Genomic DNA, 15425 nt, shown 5'->3' on the forward strand with positions numbered 1-15425 from the left:
CTGTAGATTTTCTGGTATAGTAAGTATTCGAGGTGTTTATTTTTCCGAAGACAAAATTGGTTGTTTTACAAGGAAAGAGTCCGAACCGAAGTGATATGAAAATTTGATATGGATGTTTGACAAATCTATAAAAAAATACTTATCATAAGCCTGGGTTTATTGAAACACGGAGAATTATTATGTTTTAAATAGACGTGTTTCACGAATGATTGATTGTACCTCCCTGTCTGATGTATCGGCTGTGACATCTCACGCTATCTATACGTTTGAGTGGATATCAACCCAAGGGTTGGCATAAAACGACCCTTTAAGTAACTGTCACTTTCATCTGTCATTTCCCACATTTCTCCCCCGTATATTCATTTTTATATTGCAAAGCCATGTTTTATTGTGCTTACCTTTTCTTGTGTACTTGTAACTTGTTTGATTTTTTGCACCAAGTAAAACAACTAAAAGTTGGTAAAGTTATACATTTTATTACAAGCTGTAGTTTACAACTCTTAACAATAGCAGTTTCCTCGAAACAATTTTCTTTTTAGATCCTATACGGTATGTACATTTAATAACTGAGACAGATCGAATGTTCACATTAACTTTAAAAGATAATATTAGAATACGGACTTCTTTGAAGTACACAAAAGAGTATGTAGTAAAACATTAATGAATTACCCACAAAACAACGATTATTTTATTCACCATAGTAATCCAAACATTCACTTAATTAATCATCTTTACACGTGATAAAATACTTTTGTAAAAATTCTTTACCTACACAAGTATTTCCTTGATGACTTAACAATAACAGTGAAATCCTACCTATCTATTATACACGAAGAAATCACTGATGACTATGGTTCTGAAACTGGGATGAGTGAGATTGTTGTGATTGTAGAGAAGTCAGTCTTTACCTCACTAAATTACATACGAGATAGCAACTAAACTTGCATGTGCGGTAATCCATCTAAAGCGTAAATGTTAGCAGATTCCGGTGGTCGAGAAACCTTGCTCGTGGCCAGTTTCATCTTAGTAATTTTAACAATCTTGTTCACTCGAAAGATTCTCTCCTTATGATTTCCGTGTGCGAGAGTCGCTAAGAATGTGTTCCAGAAATCTTGTCCACACCACAACACCGTCGTCTTTGGATCGCGCTGTTCCTTTAAGAAAGCGTATATTGAGTTTTCCGGACCAATGTCGACGAATAGGTAAATTGTGTTTTTCGCCTTCAACATTTCACCTCGAATCTTCTTTATATTCACGTGACTGTAGTTCGACGTTAAGTAGTTGGGGGAGAATATGACAAGCGTTGTGCACATCGCTCTGACAGGGGTCGCAAAGTTCTGTTTACCATCGGAGCTATTGACAGGGTTTGTGTGTATTTGTAGATCCAGGTGATGTCTCATGCCGGGTAATACCTCTTTAAAGACGAATTCCTCATCTTTATCCGAATATTGGACGACAATTCCTCGCTTGTTATTATTATTTGAATTTTGGTTCGCCAAGTTGTAAAATGTTTTCTTTAACGTAGAGTACAGATATTTTCGAAGGTCAATATAAAGTATGACAAGTATGGTAAGGAAGATAGCAAATACCAATACAATTACAACCATCATGATAATTCTAACGTTGCATGTTCCGTTAGCCCAGAATGGACAGTCCAAATCTGCCAAATCATTAACCTGGAAACGATATTAACATGGTCAGACAATAGTTCATTCCACTGGTGAAAGATTGTTATAAACTGAATCATAAGAACAAAAGCTCATATTACCTTTGTCTTCATTTTATCTTGAAGAAAATCAATAAACTCATTATTCATGCATCTGCACTGAAAGGTATTGTGCGAAATCCATATCTCTTTCAAAGGCTTCTTGAATATACGTTTGTATTCGAATTTATCTGTAGAATTTTCGTTATCCTGTAACAAAGGGATATTTATTTCAAAACTTCAACATTGCTATCTTTGGAGTTGTTAAGTCCTTTATTGATATAACTTACCCATAAATAAGATATAGAATTGTAGCTTATATCCAAAATATCATGGCCATTGATCCACCAATCTTCAAATGTATGTGTAAATTTATTGTGGCTCAAATTCAATAACCTCAAATTGTATGTATGAGCAAATGGAGAAACTCTAGTCACTATCCAAGAATTATTCTGAACTACTTTGTTCTCGAAGCTCAGTTGATTGTACGCTAGAGACACATACATTCTTTGTCTATTGTTACTAAACAAATACGAGGAGACGGTTTTCAATTTGTTGTGTTCCATGTTTAGATCTAATAAGCTCAGAAGCGGTGAAAATGTAGTCCTGTAACAAGTGGAACAATGTATGAACAACAGAACCTCAGTTAATATAATTTTCAACCTAATATAAAAAATATCTTTAGTACTTAAGTAAGAATTAATTCTTACCCGGATATTTTCACCAAATAGTTGTAGCACAGGTCAAGCTTCTCTAATCGAACTAACGACGAAAACAGTTTCGGTTCCAAGCTTTTAAGGTTGTTATGGCTCAGATCAAGCTCTAATAAATTGATTTGGTCGTTGAAGGTCGACTCCGGGAGGCTCCTGATCTCATTGTACGCTAGTGATATGTTCGTGATCTGGGCTGAATTTGCAAACACATCGTAAGGTATTTTCTCCAAGCCACATCTCTGTATGTATATTTGTTTTAAGTTCGACAAACTGCCAAACAAATTCTTAGGAAGTTCCCTCAACTCAACGTCATTGTTCAAAATAACGACAGTTTCCAACTCATCATTGCTTTTAAACAAATTTTGTGGAAGCGATGAAAATTTATTAGAAAACAAAGTAAGCTTTTTCAACTTTTTCAGAGGCTTGAATATTGAAGAAGGCAGCTCGTTGAGTCCATTGGAACTCAGGTCTAATTCTTCCAGTACGTCAACTCCAGTAAAAAAGTCTTTGGAAAACCATGTAACGTTGCTTTGCCATAACGAGAGTTTTCTCAGAAACGATAAATGAGAAAATAAGTTTGAAGATATATTGGTCAAATGATTGTGACTTATTTCTAAAGTTTCTAGCCTTTCCAGCGGCTTGAATAATTCTTCTGATAGATTAATGCTATTCGACCGTATATTCAGCCATGTGAGCTTATTTATGTCCATAAAAAGATTGTCTGGTAAATGCGTCATACCGTTCACTGATAGTAGTAATTTTGTTAAATTTTCCAGTCCCGCAAAATGTTTCCTGTCAAAATATCCAGATAGATTTTTCGCGTTTTGGAATATCAGTGCCATTGTCTTTGAGACTCCGATATTCGACAAGACTTCTTTGAAAGAGGTTGATGGCAATGGACAGTCTTTGAAACTGACTGACTTGAAAGTATTCATGTGATTGGCACATATTGGTAATTTGCTGTAGTCAAGACTAGTTGCATTTATGCACTTAATATTTATGTATGTGTTTGGTAGTAAATTTATTTCTACCGTGCGTCCTGAAACAAGATCAAAATTTTAGAATTTTGCCTGTGAAAATAGGATACACAGTATGGTGTCAAAAATGTACACTCACAGACAATTGTTTGAAATTTCAGTATGCAACAATAAAACGTCGAACGTAAATTGCCGCTTTCACCAGGTGTTAAAAGTACGATCAGAGGCTTTGTGACCATTTCCAATTTTAGTTCGTAGTAAAACGAGTGACATTCGAACGTGAGTGTCAAAGTGCACTTACCGTCGATGTTGCAATTGAGTTCCACGGCCAGTGTGCCGCCGCAAACGCAGTTAGGGTCACTCGGACACATCAGCCGAGCTTCTGCAATTACTTGCAGAGCCAGCGCCGCCACCACGCATGCTAGCTTACACCCCATTTCTGCTCCAATGCTTCAAGGATTACTTGACTGAAGTCATCAGCTCGAACGTTAGATGTAGATTGCTCCTCTGTTTAGTCAGCCTCATCTTCGCTCAATCTAAGGACAAATAAAAAAATTATATAACGTCAGTTTATCGGTAAGTTGAAGTAAACATTTGCGAAATAAGCAGTTCTGTTATGTGATTTAATTACATCGAAAAGTTTTATTTGTCGCGTCTGGCGAAATCGAGAAAAACAATAGGTACCTACTAGTATTATTAAGTAAGCTGAATATAATTGTCACATTTAATAATATTCCTGAAATTCTTTGTTGGGAGCCAGGTACCTATTATTCGGTAGAAATTAATTAACATTGGTCGTTACTGAAACATAATATTATTGTTTAAATTAATTAATTTTGCGCTGTATCTCGGCACTTCGTTTCAGTCGATCCTCATGAAGTGATACATAATATTAAGGGGAATTATATTGGCATTTATTGAAATGAGCAATGAACCGTGCAATCAGATGCACAGTCGATTTCCCTCAATTCCGCTTTTCATTCTCGTAGCTTACAAGCAGCAGAAAAAACAGCGGCAGGCAAATTGTATCGGCAATATAATGTAATGTCTGTACGATAGCCAGTGATCACGTAGCGACGCATCACCGCCCGCGATGTTTTGTTTCAATTATTATAAAATATTTTAAAAGCTGCCTTTTTCCACGTTCGTTAAAGTACGTTAAACATTAGTTTAGCCAATAAAATCATTTTAAATATAACTAATTCAGATTTGTCAAATATTAACTGAAACTGTTTACCAGTCTTCATGCTAAAGGTAGCTTCATGCTTCATACCAAATATAGATTTTATATTAACACTTTCAAGGACAGAACGTCTAATGACGTTCCGATTCCAAGGTGTCATAATTACCTATTATAAACCTTCAATGACCCATGATCACTGTCCGTGAAAGGGTTAAAATTCGAATACTTAATTCCGTGAACTTGCCTCGACTTTCATTATTTCCGTTACGTACGATACGTAACCTTACAAGTTTTTCCTCTTCAAACCCAACGTGAGTTGGCTAGAAGCTCTATAAAGTAAACAAGTTTGCATTTTCATTTCATAATCAGAATAAATACTAATGGATCAACTCATACTTATGTCATTAAAAAATAAATAACACATTAAAAAAAATCATAAAGCTGATCACGATACTTATTGAAATTGAAATTACAATGAAAAAGTTTAAGATCGTCATTGGATGGGAGTTCGAGAATTTATTTATTTCAGAAAACCGACAGCTGCATTAAACATTGTAGAAGTAAGAATATAAGATACAGAAGAGCTAATAACAGGTTTCCATAGACATACCTAATAATAGTATTTGCCAATTACGACAAAATGCAACAGCTAAATAATAATTATATTGTACAAATACAGTAGATAAAAGCTAGTACTATATAAATTCTGTAATAAAAGGTAAATATAATAAAAGTATTATGATTTGTTCGGGAAATATTTAACGCTGAATAGCCTCGTAGCAGCCCATTGTCATTTCAACATTATCTGATTATTTAATATGGCTCTGTGGACGATAGTAGATATTTGTGTAGTCGGATAATTGGTTATTCGGAACATTCATATTTTAGACGGAGTTCAAATATCGAATAATTAACAGCAAATTTAGTGTTTTGTACCTAATTATGAATATGGTTATTTACTATAACATAAAATATAATATATTGTGTTTATTAAGGACGAAATGAACTATTAATAGTATCGCACAGTTGAAAAAAATGAAAATGAAAAATGTTTTATTATTATCGGCAAATAAAGTAGGCTGGGTACATTAAAAATATAATAATTACGTATTCTAATTTTATTTTTATGCCAGCAATATTCTTATAACACGTTTTACAGTTACCACACTAGTAATTGTAATAGGAACAGCTCTCTACGTTCCAATATATACCAGCCCGGATATTCGTGTGGAAGTAATTGGTATTCTAGACGGTCGTTCAATGCGCTTTGCACAGCCTGCGTTCGACTAGAAAGATAAATGATCCTTACACCGCCGACGTTTAATAAAAACTAGCCTTGTAAAGATTCCTAACACAGAATAACTCAAATCGCGTACGAGTATAGAAGATTTTCTATAAAATGTTCAAATGTGTTTTTTTTTTTGTTTTTGCATTGTACTACCAGTATTTGCAAATAATGCGATGGATATAAAAGGTAAATGGAATCGGTTATTGTTACATAATTTATTAGTACATCTGCTTCGATAGTGATTATCTACAAATCAAATAAAAAAAAACTGAAAATGTTGACTACAGTAACAGAAAACTTAATATCTACCTATAAATATGTAAAATTAACCAGCACTAGTATTTAACCAGATCCATTGACCATTCATTAATTTTTAAGAAACTATTGTTTGCAAATCGGTACCTATGTAAGAGAAAAAAAAGTTATGCTTATTCTAAAACCATTTCGAGATTTCGTCCTAATTAGCTTTAATTATCTATTTATACGGCTCAAATCAGGCGCATGGCGTTCATTTTAGCAGTAATCGTGTATTTATTTGACCTTCATGTGATCTCTAAGGGTAGTCTGTTTACCCAAATTGTCGTTCCATATGCCGTTTATAACAAATATTTTTTAATATAATCTGTAGTCATCACTACGGTAAGGTGTCCTACGAATATGCGGTTAACAAGCTTAATGAAATAACTTCAATAATAATGAAGATCACTAACCCCCACCATGTTTATTAGAAGCATAATCTGTACAAAATTAATTAAAGAAATGAAAAACTAACAAATTGATATTTATATCTATCTTATGGCGCCTGAGTACTCTTAGGGACACCCACAATTTACCCACACCTTAACAAAATGTCAATATTAAAATTTAATACAAACTAAGCAAAGGCGGCTTTTTGGCGGGAAACGGGAACGGGACAGTTGCTTTCTTCATTGAATAATCTAAATAATTAATACGAAGTGGTGTTTTGTGGTTAATGATCGCATTAAGTTAGTCGGAAGACATTCGCGAGTGTTGTTATATTGGAGTATTCAATAAACAAAGTGTACTTATCTGCCTATTTTCGCTTCGTGCCAGGAAGCCGCTTCAATTAAAAGTTTATGCGGACTTTTGCGTTAATTCGTTCGGGGTTCGGAGTAGGAGTCTACTCCGAGGGTGGGGCTTAGGTTTCATCATCATCACCTTTCATCATTTCATTAATCATCAAGAAAAAAGAATACGTAAGACATGGCTGTATGGGCATAGTTCCCTTTGCCTTACCCTTCGGGGAAAACCAAAAACAAAAAACTAAGCAAAGGCAAAGGTATAAAGGTCATTCTGCCTCTTAAGAGACATTTAAATAAAAAATGTACAAAAATAACTGCATGAAAAGCAAAAATATTCAAATTAGTTTTTATGACGCCTGATTATGACGCCTGATTTTAAAACATGAATAAAAATACCTTCAAAAATACCTTACATACCCTAGCAGCACAGTAAGTAGGTACAGTTTTGGCGCATGCATACGCGGTCGATGCACCACCAGACATGTGAAAACATTACCGACGCGACGAAAATAAAAAAAAAAAACTACTTTAATGACCGAAACTCACATAGAGAAGAGACCCCACACCTAACACAGTGACGCCGTGGGCTAAATCTAATTATTGCCGTGGATAGAACTAAAAAAACAATTAGTCACAATGAAAATTACAGTAAATTAAACACAATACGAGACATTTTTCGACCTTTATAGGTAAAAAGACGCGTAGAAAACTAAAATGGAAGCCTGACAAAATGTTTGATTCTCTTCATAGAAAATAAACATTATTTTCCTAGACTTTACATTTTTCAATCAAAATTTAAAAAAGATTGATTGATTGATTTTAAGATGATTGAGGGGAGGCCTGTGCCAATCAGTGGGACGTATATAGTCTGTTTATGTACGTGTTTTGTTATTTTTTTCACCAAAAAACAACTTTTGACAGTACACAGACAATGGCAGAACTATAATGTAGATATTTGATATTGACTTTAACCGACGTGCTATAGCAAAGGGTCATGCAGAGACAAGAGATTAAGTCTTAGACGAGAAATAAATTATTTTCAAAAGTAAGATGATCCGTGCTTCGGAAGGCACGTTAAGCCGTTGGTCCCGGTTACTACTTACTGATGTAAGTAAGTAGTAGTTACATGAGCCATGTCACGGCCTTTGGCGGCTCAATAGTAACCCTGACGCCACGGTTGATGAGGTTGGTAATTCACCTCACAACCCACACGATAGAAGAAGAATTCTTTACAAGAAAAAAGGTACGATAGGAAAATGAGGGTGATTTATCCCGCACTCCCGGGTTTAATATTACAGACAATGGCGATGTTGCATCTGCGGTCGATATGTGAGTGGAATGACTGCATAGACCGCTTTTATTAAAATGTCTTACTACATAAGTTCATCCTTGTATGCTTCACTGAAAGGGAATATGGAACAGAACGAGTAATAGCTTTTAAATTACAAATATTGAAGTCGGTTAAAAAAATTACACGATTGTGTTGCTGAGATTTCATAGGAGCAATTAGAGTTGATCATCAAATCTCCAGGAGAGAGGAATCGTAGGCTGTAATAAAAGTATTTTATACTTAGTCAGCTATGGTACCTACCTATTTATATCTGTGTCTAATATTAAGCTATGTTTAAGGAAAGCATTGTACCATCTTTCTTGGCAATAAATTATTTATTGATTTATCATCTGTCGCCATAAGCTTCATTATAATACTATCCATCCTAAGACTCATTATCAAAATTTGCTGCATATCGTCTTGTGATAACTTGTGGTTCTGAATATCTCATTATGAAGTACACAAAGAAATAAGCTGCATATTTTGCCTATTCACTTATCGCAGGTACATAATTATTTATTTACTATTTATATTTAGTGCAGTTTTCAGTAACAAAGTTGACTCGACTATTATAGGCGGCGATACGGCTCACCACCTATTATGTCGGTCCAACAGAAAGCTCTATGAATACTTACTTAGTTCATTTTGCGATGGATGTACTCTAAGGAGTAGTAAGGAGTGTAGTGAGCTACACTAATTGGGACATAATCGTAAGCTTATGTTATTTAAATATAAGTATACAATATCAAACAAATCACTTCGATACCTATTCGTAACCCTTGCTGTTACTTTAACGGCCGTCTCTATATAATATTGAATACTTTATAAGAAATTCCACAATATTGAGAGGGGAGGGAACGTTCTCCAGTATGTTTAATATTACAGCGAGTGGCCGGGCGGCATGTGCGGTCGACGCGCCAGACAAATGGCCACTGCATTACCGACGCTTAATAAAAACTCCAGCAGATCATTCGAATACGGATTTAGAATACGAATACAGTTGGGATATCGGATTTTGCTTGAAAAGATGGTTTTTTGTTTAAAATAGCTAGTAAGTAAGTACTAACTTACGAGAAATAGCTAGATACAACAGACTACCATATTTTTTTCATTCCACTTTTGGCAATTACCTCTCATCTGTTTGAATATTAATTTCTTTCCACGCACACTTGTCAGATAACTTCAGAAGAAGTGATAATTTTGTTCTAAGTATCAGTATAATTAAAACAATTTTTTTTTTCTGTAGCCTAATCAATGTCCCACTGCTGGGCAAATTTATGGAACACACGTCAATTTTAAGCACAAATCTAAAACAACCGTCTAAAAATTCGCCCGGGTTATTCATTTATTTACTCATTCTTCCTAAAATTATTCTTTTAAATATACTGTTTTCTGAAAAAGTACGCGTGAAAAGAAGTATTTCATCGACTACCGAGTTGTAAGAAACATAATTATAATAGCTGCCAACCTGGTTTCTCTTCTTCAGCTTTATCAAACATCTAATTATAGAAACCCTTTGAAACTCTTACGGATAATGGCGTTCTCAGATGATTACCTACCTAAATATAGAGCGAAGTATTATTTAAAATGAATATTCTGACGTACTTATAAATAGAAAATGTATAACGGCATAGCGTAATCGCTGTAATTTAACTGCACTGGTGGACAAAACATCGATTCAAGTTCGTATGCTGGGTTTTTTCTGTCTACAAATACAAAAAAATATATAGGTAGATAGCATTTTAAAGATAAAGGTATCTAGAGGCAGTAAATAATACTACTTAAGTATTTATTTGTCCACCAGTGTATCTAAAGATTTCAACCAGTTTTAGGGTACAAGCTAACCCAGTTTCCTTCTACACGTAAAAATATTGTGACAATATTTCTTAAAACAAATATATTAACATAAAAGTGCTTGAATAAAAATCAAATCATTCTTTTTAATTGTTACCGTCGTAACAATTATATATAGTTGAAACCTAAAGTAAATTACAGAATAGAAAGAACTGACTTTTAAACCAGTTTTAAATTTTGTATCAATTATACAAACGTACATAAGGTTCCGTATGTCTGAACAAAGAAGACATAAGTAAAATACCTGCGTATAGAAGCCCACATTCCATTTTGTCAAAACGTGGCGAGCTTAACCAAAGCAGATATAATTGACTATATTTACCTGAACAGCTTATAAACCGGACGTGGGTCCATTCGGTTAGGTATGACGTTGTAACTTGGACATTGTTTGAGCGTGAGCTCATGTACCTATTCGTTTCTATACGGATTACCGTTAATCTGATATTCATCTACCCAGGCCATTTCGTAGATGTCAATTAGGATTATCACATTATGTCAATTTGTATCCAACTTCATAAATTGTATAACAAGCTTAAATAGCCAGTTGCATTATATTCGATATGCTATGGTCCACCTCAAAGGGATTTACAGCAATTCATACATACATACTCACTACTATTTCCTACCGGGGTAAGCAGAGACTATGGACTTCTTCTTGCTTCCTTCACTTTCATCAATCAATTTATTCACACACGCCGGTTCGAGTAGGGCGTACTAAACCTTACACATCTACCTACTCTAACCTTATTTATAGCAGTAAATACATTATTTGTCTAACATAAAATAATATCAATTAAAAACTCCTTGTCTTTCGTGCTTCGGAAGGTACGTTAAGCCTATTTTACTATTCCTTGATGTAAATATGTAGTCGTTACGTCATGAGTCCTTTTGAGGGTTTTTGGCGACTAATAAAAACCCTGACACCAGGGTTGATGAGGTTGGTTATCCACTTCATGACCCACATTATAGAAGAACATTTAGATTTTCTAAAAAAATACAATTGAACTATACATACATATATACATAAACAGCCTATATACGTCCCACTGCTGGGCACAGGCCTCCTCTCAGTCCAGAGGGGGTACGGAGCATACTCCACCACGCTGCTCCAGTGCGGGTTGATGGAGGTGTTTTTACGGGTATTAGCAGGGACCAACGGCTTGACGTGCCCTCCGAAACACGGAATAATCTTACTTTTTCAGACAATCAGGTGATTCAAGCCTGAAAAGTCCTTACCAAACAAAGGACAGTCTCACAAAGTGATTTCGACAATGTCCCCATCGGGAATCGAACCCGGACCTCCAGATCGTGAGCCTAACGCTCTAACCACTAGACCACGGAGGCTGTTAATTGAACTATAAACAACTAAAACTAACACAAATACTAGTACTACCTGTGAGTGTGTAGTAAACACTCTAAATAATTAATTGTTAAATTAGTTCGATACCAATTCGGAACTGTATTAAAACCTACGTAGTAATCTAATGTCTAAATGTGTCCTGTCTGACATTCTGTATCAAACCCTTTTATCTTTGTTGTTTATGTGAAGGCAATTCTCTAATTACATTACAAGTCATGTGAGTGTAAGGCTTCGCGTCAGGTGTCGTATATCTCAAACGAAGCACCTCATTATTGAGGTTGTACATCAATTTGCAGTTATTTGCTCTCTCAGTTGAACCAATAATATCTTGCTAACATTTCCCTTCTTTGAATGTTGCTCATTCATCAAATGTAAACATAATTTCAGGAAACAATTTAGCTAAGTAAATTTTGTTTTAGAATTGTGTAAGAAGTAAGTAGGTACTCATTATGGTAATAAATATGAAAGACATTTTGGAATTAGCCGCAACTCACTTCTTCGTTTTCGTATATACCTTTTACAAATTATACTTTATGTATCATTACAACGTATCAGCTACATCAATGTGAAGTTTCATCAAAATCTGTTTAATAGTTTTTGCGTGAAAGTACAATCATCCATACGTAATATTAGTAGTGCTGGAAAGAGTAGAAGAAAAAAGAACCGTAATAAAGACTATAGAGAACCGAAGAGGAAGTCTGTTTGGCCACCTGATACGACACGATTCGTTTATAAAAAAACATCACAGAAGGAAAAAATGAAGGAACGAGAGGAAGGGGTTGACCTAGAAGAACATTTTATGAAACAAATAAAATAGAAGGTTCAGTTCGTATCACACCAGGAGGTGAAGGATTTGGTCAGGAAGAAGAGAGGAATGGCGATTACTCCACCGACTAGAGCGCAGCTCTTAAATAAAGAGAGAGAATATTAGTAGAATGCATTATATTTTACCTATAAATACTTACATACTTTTTGACATAACCTATTTTAGATTTGCCGCTTATGTCATTAACGAATTGACCGGACAAATGGGGAGCACTGAAAGATTTCACTCGGTGACTCTGCCTATAAATAGTATTTCATACTTAGTTAGACACAAGTTAAGTTTAAAAGTTGATTCAATCGTAAAATATTTCACTATCAACTTTAGTTAATGTTGTATTCTCTGGTGATTATAATAGTACTTACAAAACGCTTTTGAAACATTCCACTGCTGAGCAGAGGATCCTCATCAAATGCACAAGTGTTTCTTCACTGTGCGGGTCAATCATAAATGTGGTAATATATGCAAAATGTTTATTAAAACAAGTAAAACAATCTTCCTACACGTCAGCACTCTCACACTCAACTTGCAAAATGCGACACTGTTCGTGCAACTGCTGGCGGATAGCGTGTGGTTTTTGTAACCCTGTAAGTTTCTAAGTATTTTATTTATTTATTTATTTTATTAAATCTTAATACTAAAAATACAATTATCAATGCCATGCAAAACTGTTTAAACAGTTTGTCTGCAGGAAAGAGTCTCTACTAATAATATGAACTTATATCTAATAGTCAATTAATAACATACAATAAGTTAGCTAGGACACGAGTCTAGAAGGTGTTGTTTAAGTAATTTTTTATATTTACTTTTATTTGGTTCTATACGGATGTTCTCAGGCAAACTATTCAGCAAATAGGGAAGTCTCTTTTTTAGAGTTCTATCGCCATAGTAATTATTAACTCTAGGGACTTCGAATTTGCCCGCGCACACCGACCTCGTGCCATAACTATGGCTTGCTAAAGATAGTTGGTCATGCTCTTGATTGCCATGGTGGTTGATAGCCAAAAGATATTTATGTTTTAAATGTACGGGAAGAATTTTACAAATTTTGAATAATTTACTGTAGTCTCCTTTGCAATTATTTTTAGTCTTTTTATTTACCAGTAACTTTAGAAATCTGATTTGTATTGCTTCTAATTTGTCAATATATTTATATTAACTTAAAACAACATAACATAGTATCACACCAGTATCCTAAGGTATAAGCAGAGGTGTATAGTATATAAAACATACGTAAGTATATATAGTATAATAATTACAAATACATAATAGTTTGGTGTAAAATATCTATAGAAGGTATATTGTATCTAAGCCGATATGTTTATGTTCTTTTATGTAACTTATTTTTTGTACGGCCAAGTAGTAAATGCCCTCGGCAAATAATATATCCAAAAAGTGGGTGATAACGTAGCAAAAAGGTAGAATTTTAAGTATCGAATTACGATATATTTTTTTTACAGACTTCATTACTAGTAAAAATAGTTATTAGTCATTGTTTTCTCTCTCGTTCATACCCACATAACTCCTGCGTAAGTATCAACTGTCATGAGCCAGTTTTCACGTGTGCGAGTCGCCACATAACCCAACAAAACTTCATTTCTATGACTTCAATTACATCACAGACAAACTATGTATCATGTGCCAGCAGTTTAGATTGCATAGCACGAAAGGAATATGAACCGCGACGAGCTTATATTAATAAGACGTCGTAAAAATGCTTTGTTGCAGCTGTAGATTTTAGCTCTTTATGGTACTGTATACCACGCAAACCAGGTAAGTAAAGAATCCGGAAATCACTTAGAGGTTAGATTAGAATTAAAAGGCACCGTTCATATTGCAAAAAATTTCTTATGAAAACGAGTGATTTTCTATGGATATTACCGATTATAGAACAGGTGAGAGACCTTAGCGCTCCCCATTCGTCCGGCCAAGTAGTTAATGCCATCTGCGGCAAATCTAAAATAAGCCACGTCAACAAAAAAATCTATAGAATATAAGAATAAGGATATAAAGGACCCGAAATATCTCAGAAGGCCTGAAGGACCTCAAAAAAGAAAAAAAAAACCAGCAAATGTGCTGTGTGTCTAGCTCGAAAGTCGCCGAAATAAAATCTAAATTCAAATAATACAACCGTTAATAGTCCGACGCGACGAATAAGACACATCACAGTAACTATTCCTTAGCTGACGGTTCTTGTCAAAAAAACATAAATGTTGTGTATATTTCTACCGCTCGTCGCCAGCAGTCAGAATACTATGTCTACGCACATGTGTCGACAGAAATAATGCTTCAAGCATTACAAAGCAAATCCCTTCCGTTTATAGAGGAAAGGTAAACTTGGAGAATCGATTTCAGATAATCGATCAAAATTCCCTAATTTTCATTGTTCGTAAACCATAGGTCCTTTATTAGCTTAGCTTAGCGCTAGTTATATTAATAGATGAGCTTTGCAAATGCAATCTACGAACTGTTTAGATAATATGGGTAGCGCTGAAAACACTTTGTACCAGTACACATGGTCAAGGAACCTGACCTGAACCTCTTCGTCTTAAATAGTGTGATTACTGATTATACACGGTGTTAGTGACATCGTAAAGAAAACTTTGAGGGATGATTGAGACCATGATTCTGAGTTGATATCAAGTGGAATTTTCCGTCGCAAAAGTATGGAACTGAAAATAATTAAAAAGAGCACAAAAAGATCATGAATTTTCCACTGAAAATTCCACTTGATATTAACTCAGAATCATGGTCTGAATCATACCCTTGAGTATTAGTTACGATGTCTCTAACACCCTGTATATGTCAATATCTAATTTATTTATAATACTTCACTATAAACATTGGCTAGAAATACACTAACTTTAATGCGATTTGGACAGTAGCTAGTATTTCAGTAAGTATAGTAATAATAGCCACACTGATCGTTACTGATCGTCAATTGACGTAAGGGACATTAAGCCGAATTTTTATTGTACTGTTTAATAGAGCAGTATTATCGGTTGTATTTTTAAGGAAAACATCCAAAACCTCAAAAATTGGTCTCAATTACAGTCAAATGCGTATCATATTATAAATTATAAGACTTAAAATGACAATTGAGATGTTCAGGGACGACACTTATCTTATTTTGTCACATGTGTTTCAAA

At 34.6% G+C, this 15425-nt stretch overlaps 1 protein-coding gene across 2 annotated transcripts in view; it reads right to left on the reverse strand.

Annotated features, from left to right (window-relative positions):
- Window positions 1-477: 477 nt before the first annotated feature.
- LOC126370217 (protein toll-like) overlaps window positions 478-15425 on the reverse strand; it is a 96574-nt gene continuing 81626 nt past the window's right edge. For both annotated transcript variants that reach the window (XM_050015007.1, XM_050015006.1), the window contains exons 2-6: window positions 3697-3931; window positions 2416-3457; window positions 1996-2311; window positions 1769-1915; window positions 478-1676 (exon numbers count right to left, since the gene is read on the reverse strand). In XM_050015007.1, the coding sequence (XP_049870964.1) occupies window positions 936-1676; window positions 1769-1915; window positions 1996-2311; window positions 2416-3457; window positions 3697-3832 (2382 nt within the window). In that variant the 5' untranslated portion in view covers window positions 3833-3931 and the 3' untranslated portion in view covers window positions 478-935. The remainder of the gene's footprint in view (window positions 1677-1768; window positions 1916-1995; window positions 2312-2415; window positions 3458-3696; window positions 3932-15425) is intronic.

The sequence above is a fragment of the Pectinophora gossypiella genome, chromosome 10 (assembly GCF_024362695.1).
Source record: "Pectinophora gossypiella chromosome 10, ilPecGoss1.1, whole genome shotgun sequence".
Taxonomy (NCBI): Eukaryota; Metazoa; Arthropoda; class Insecta; order Lepidoptera; family Gelechiidae; genus Pectinophora; species Pectinophora gossypiella.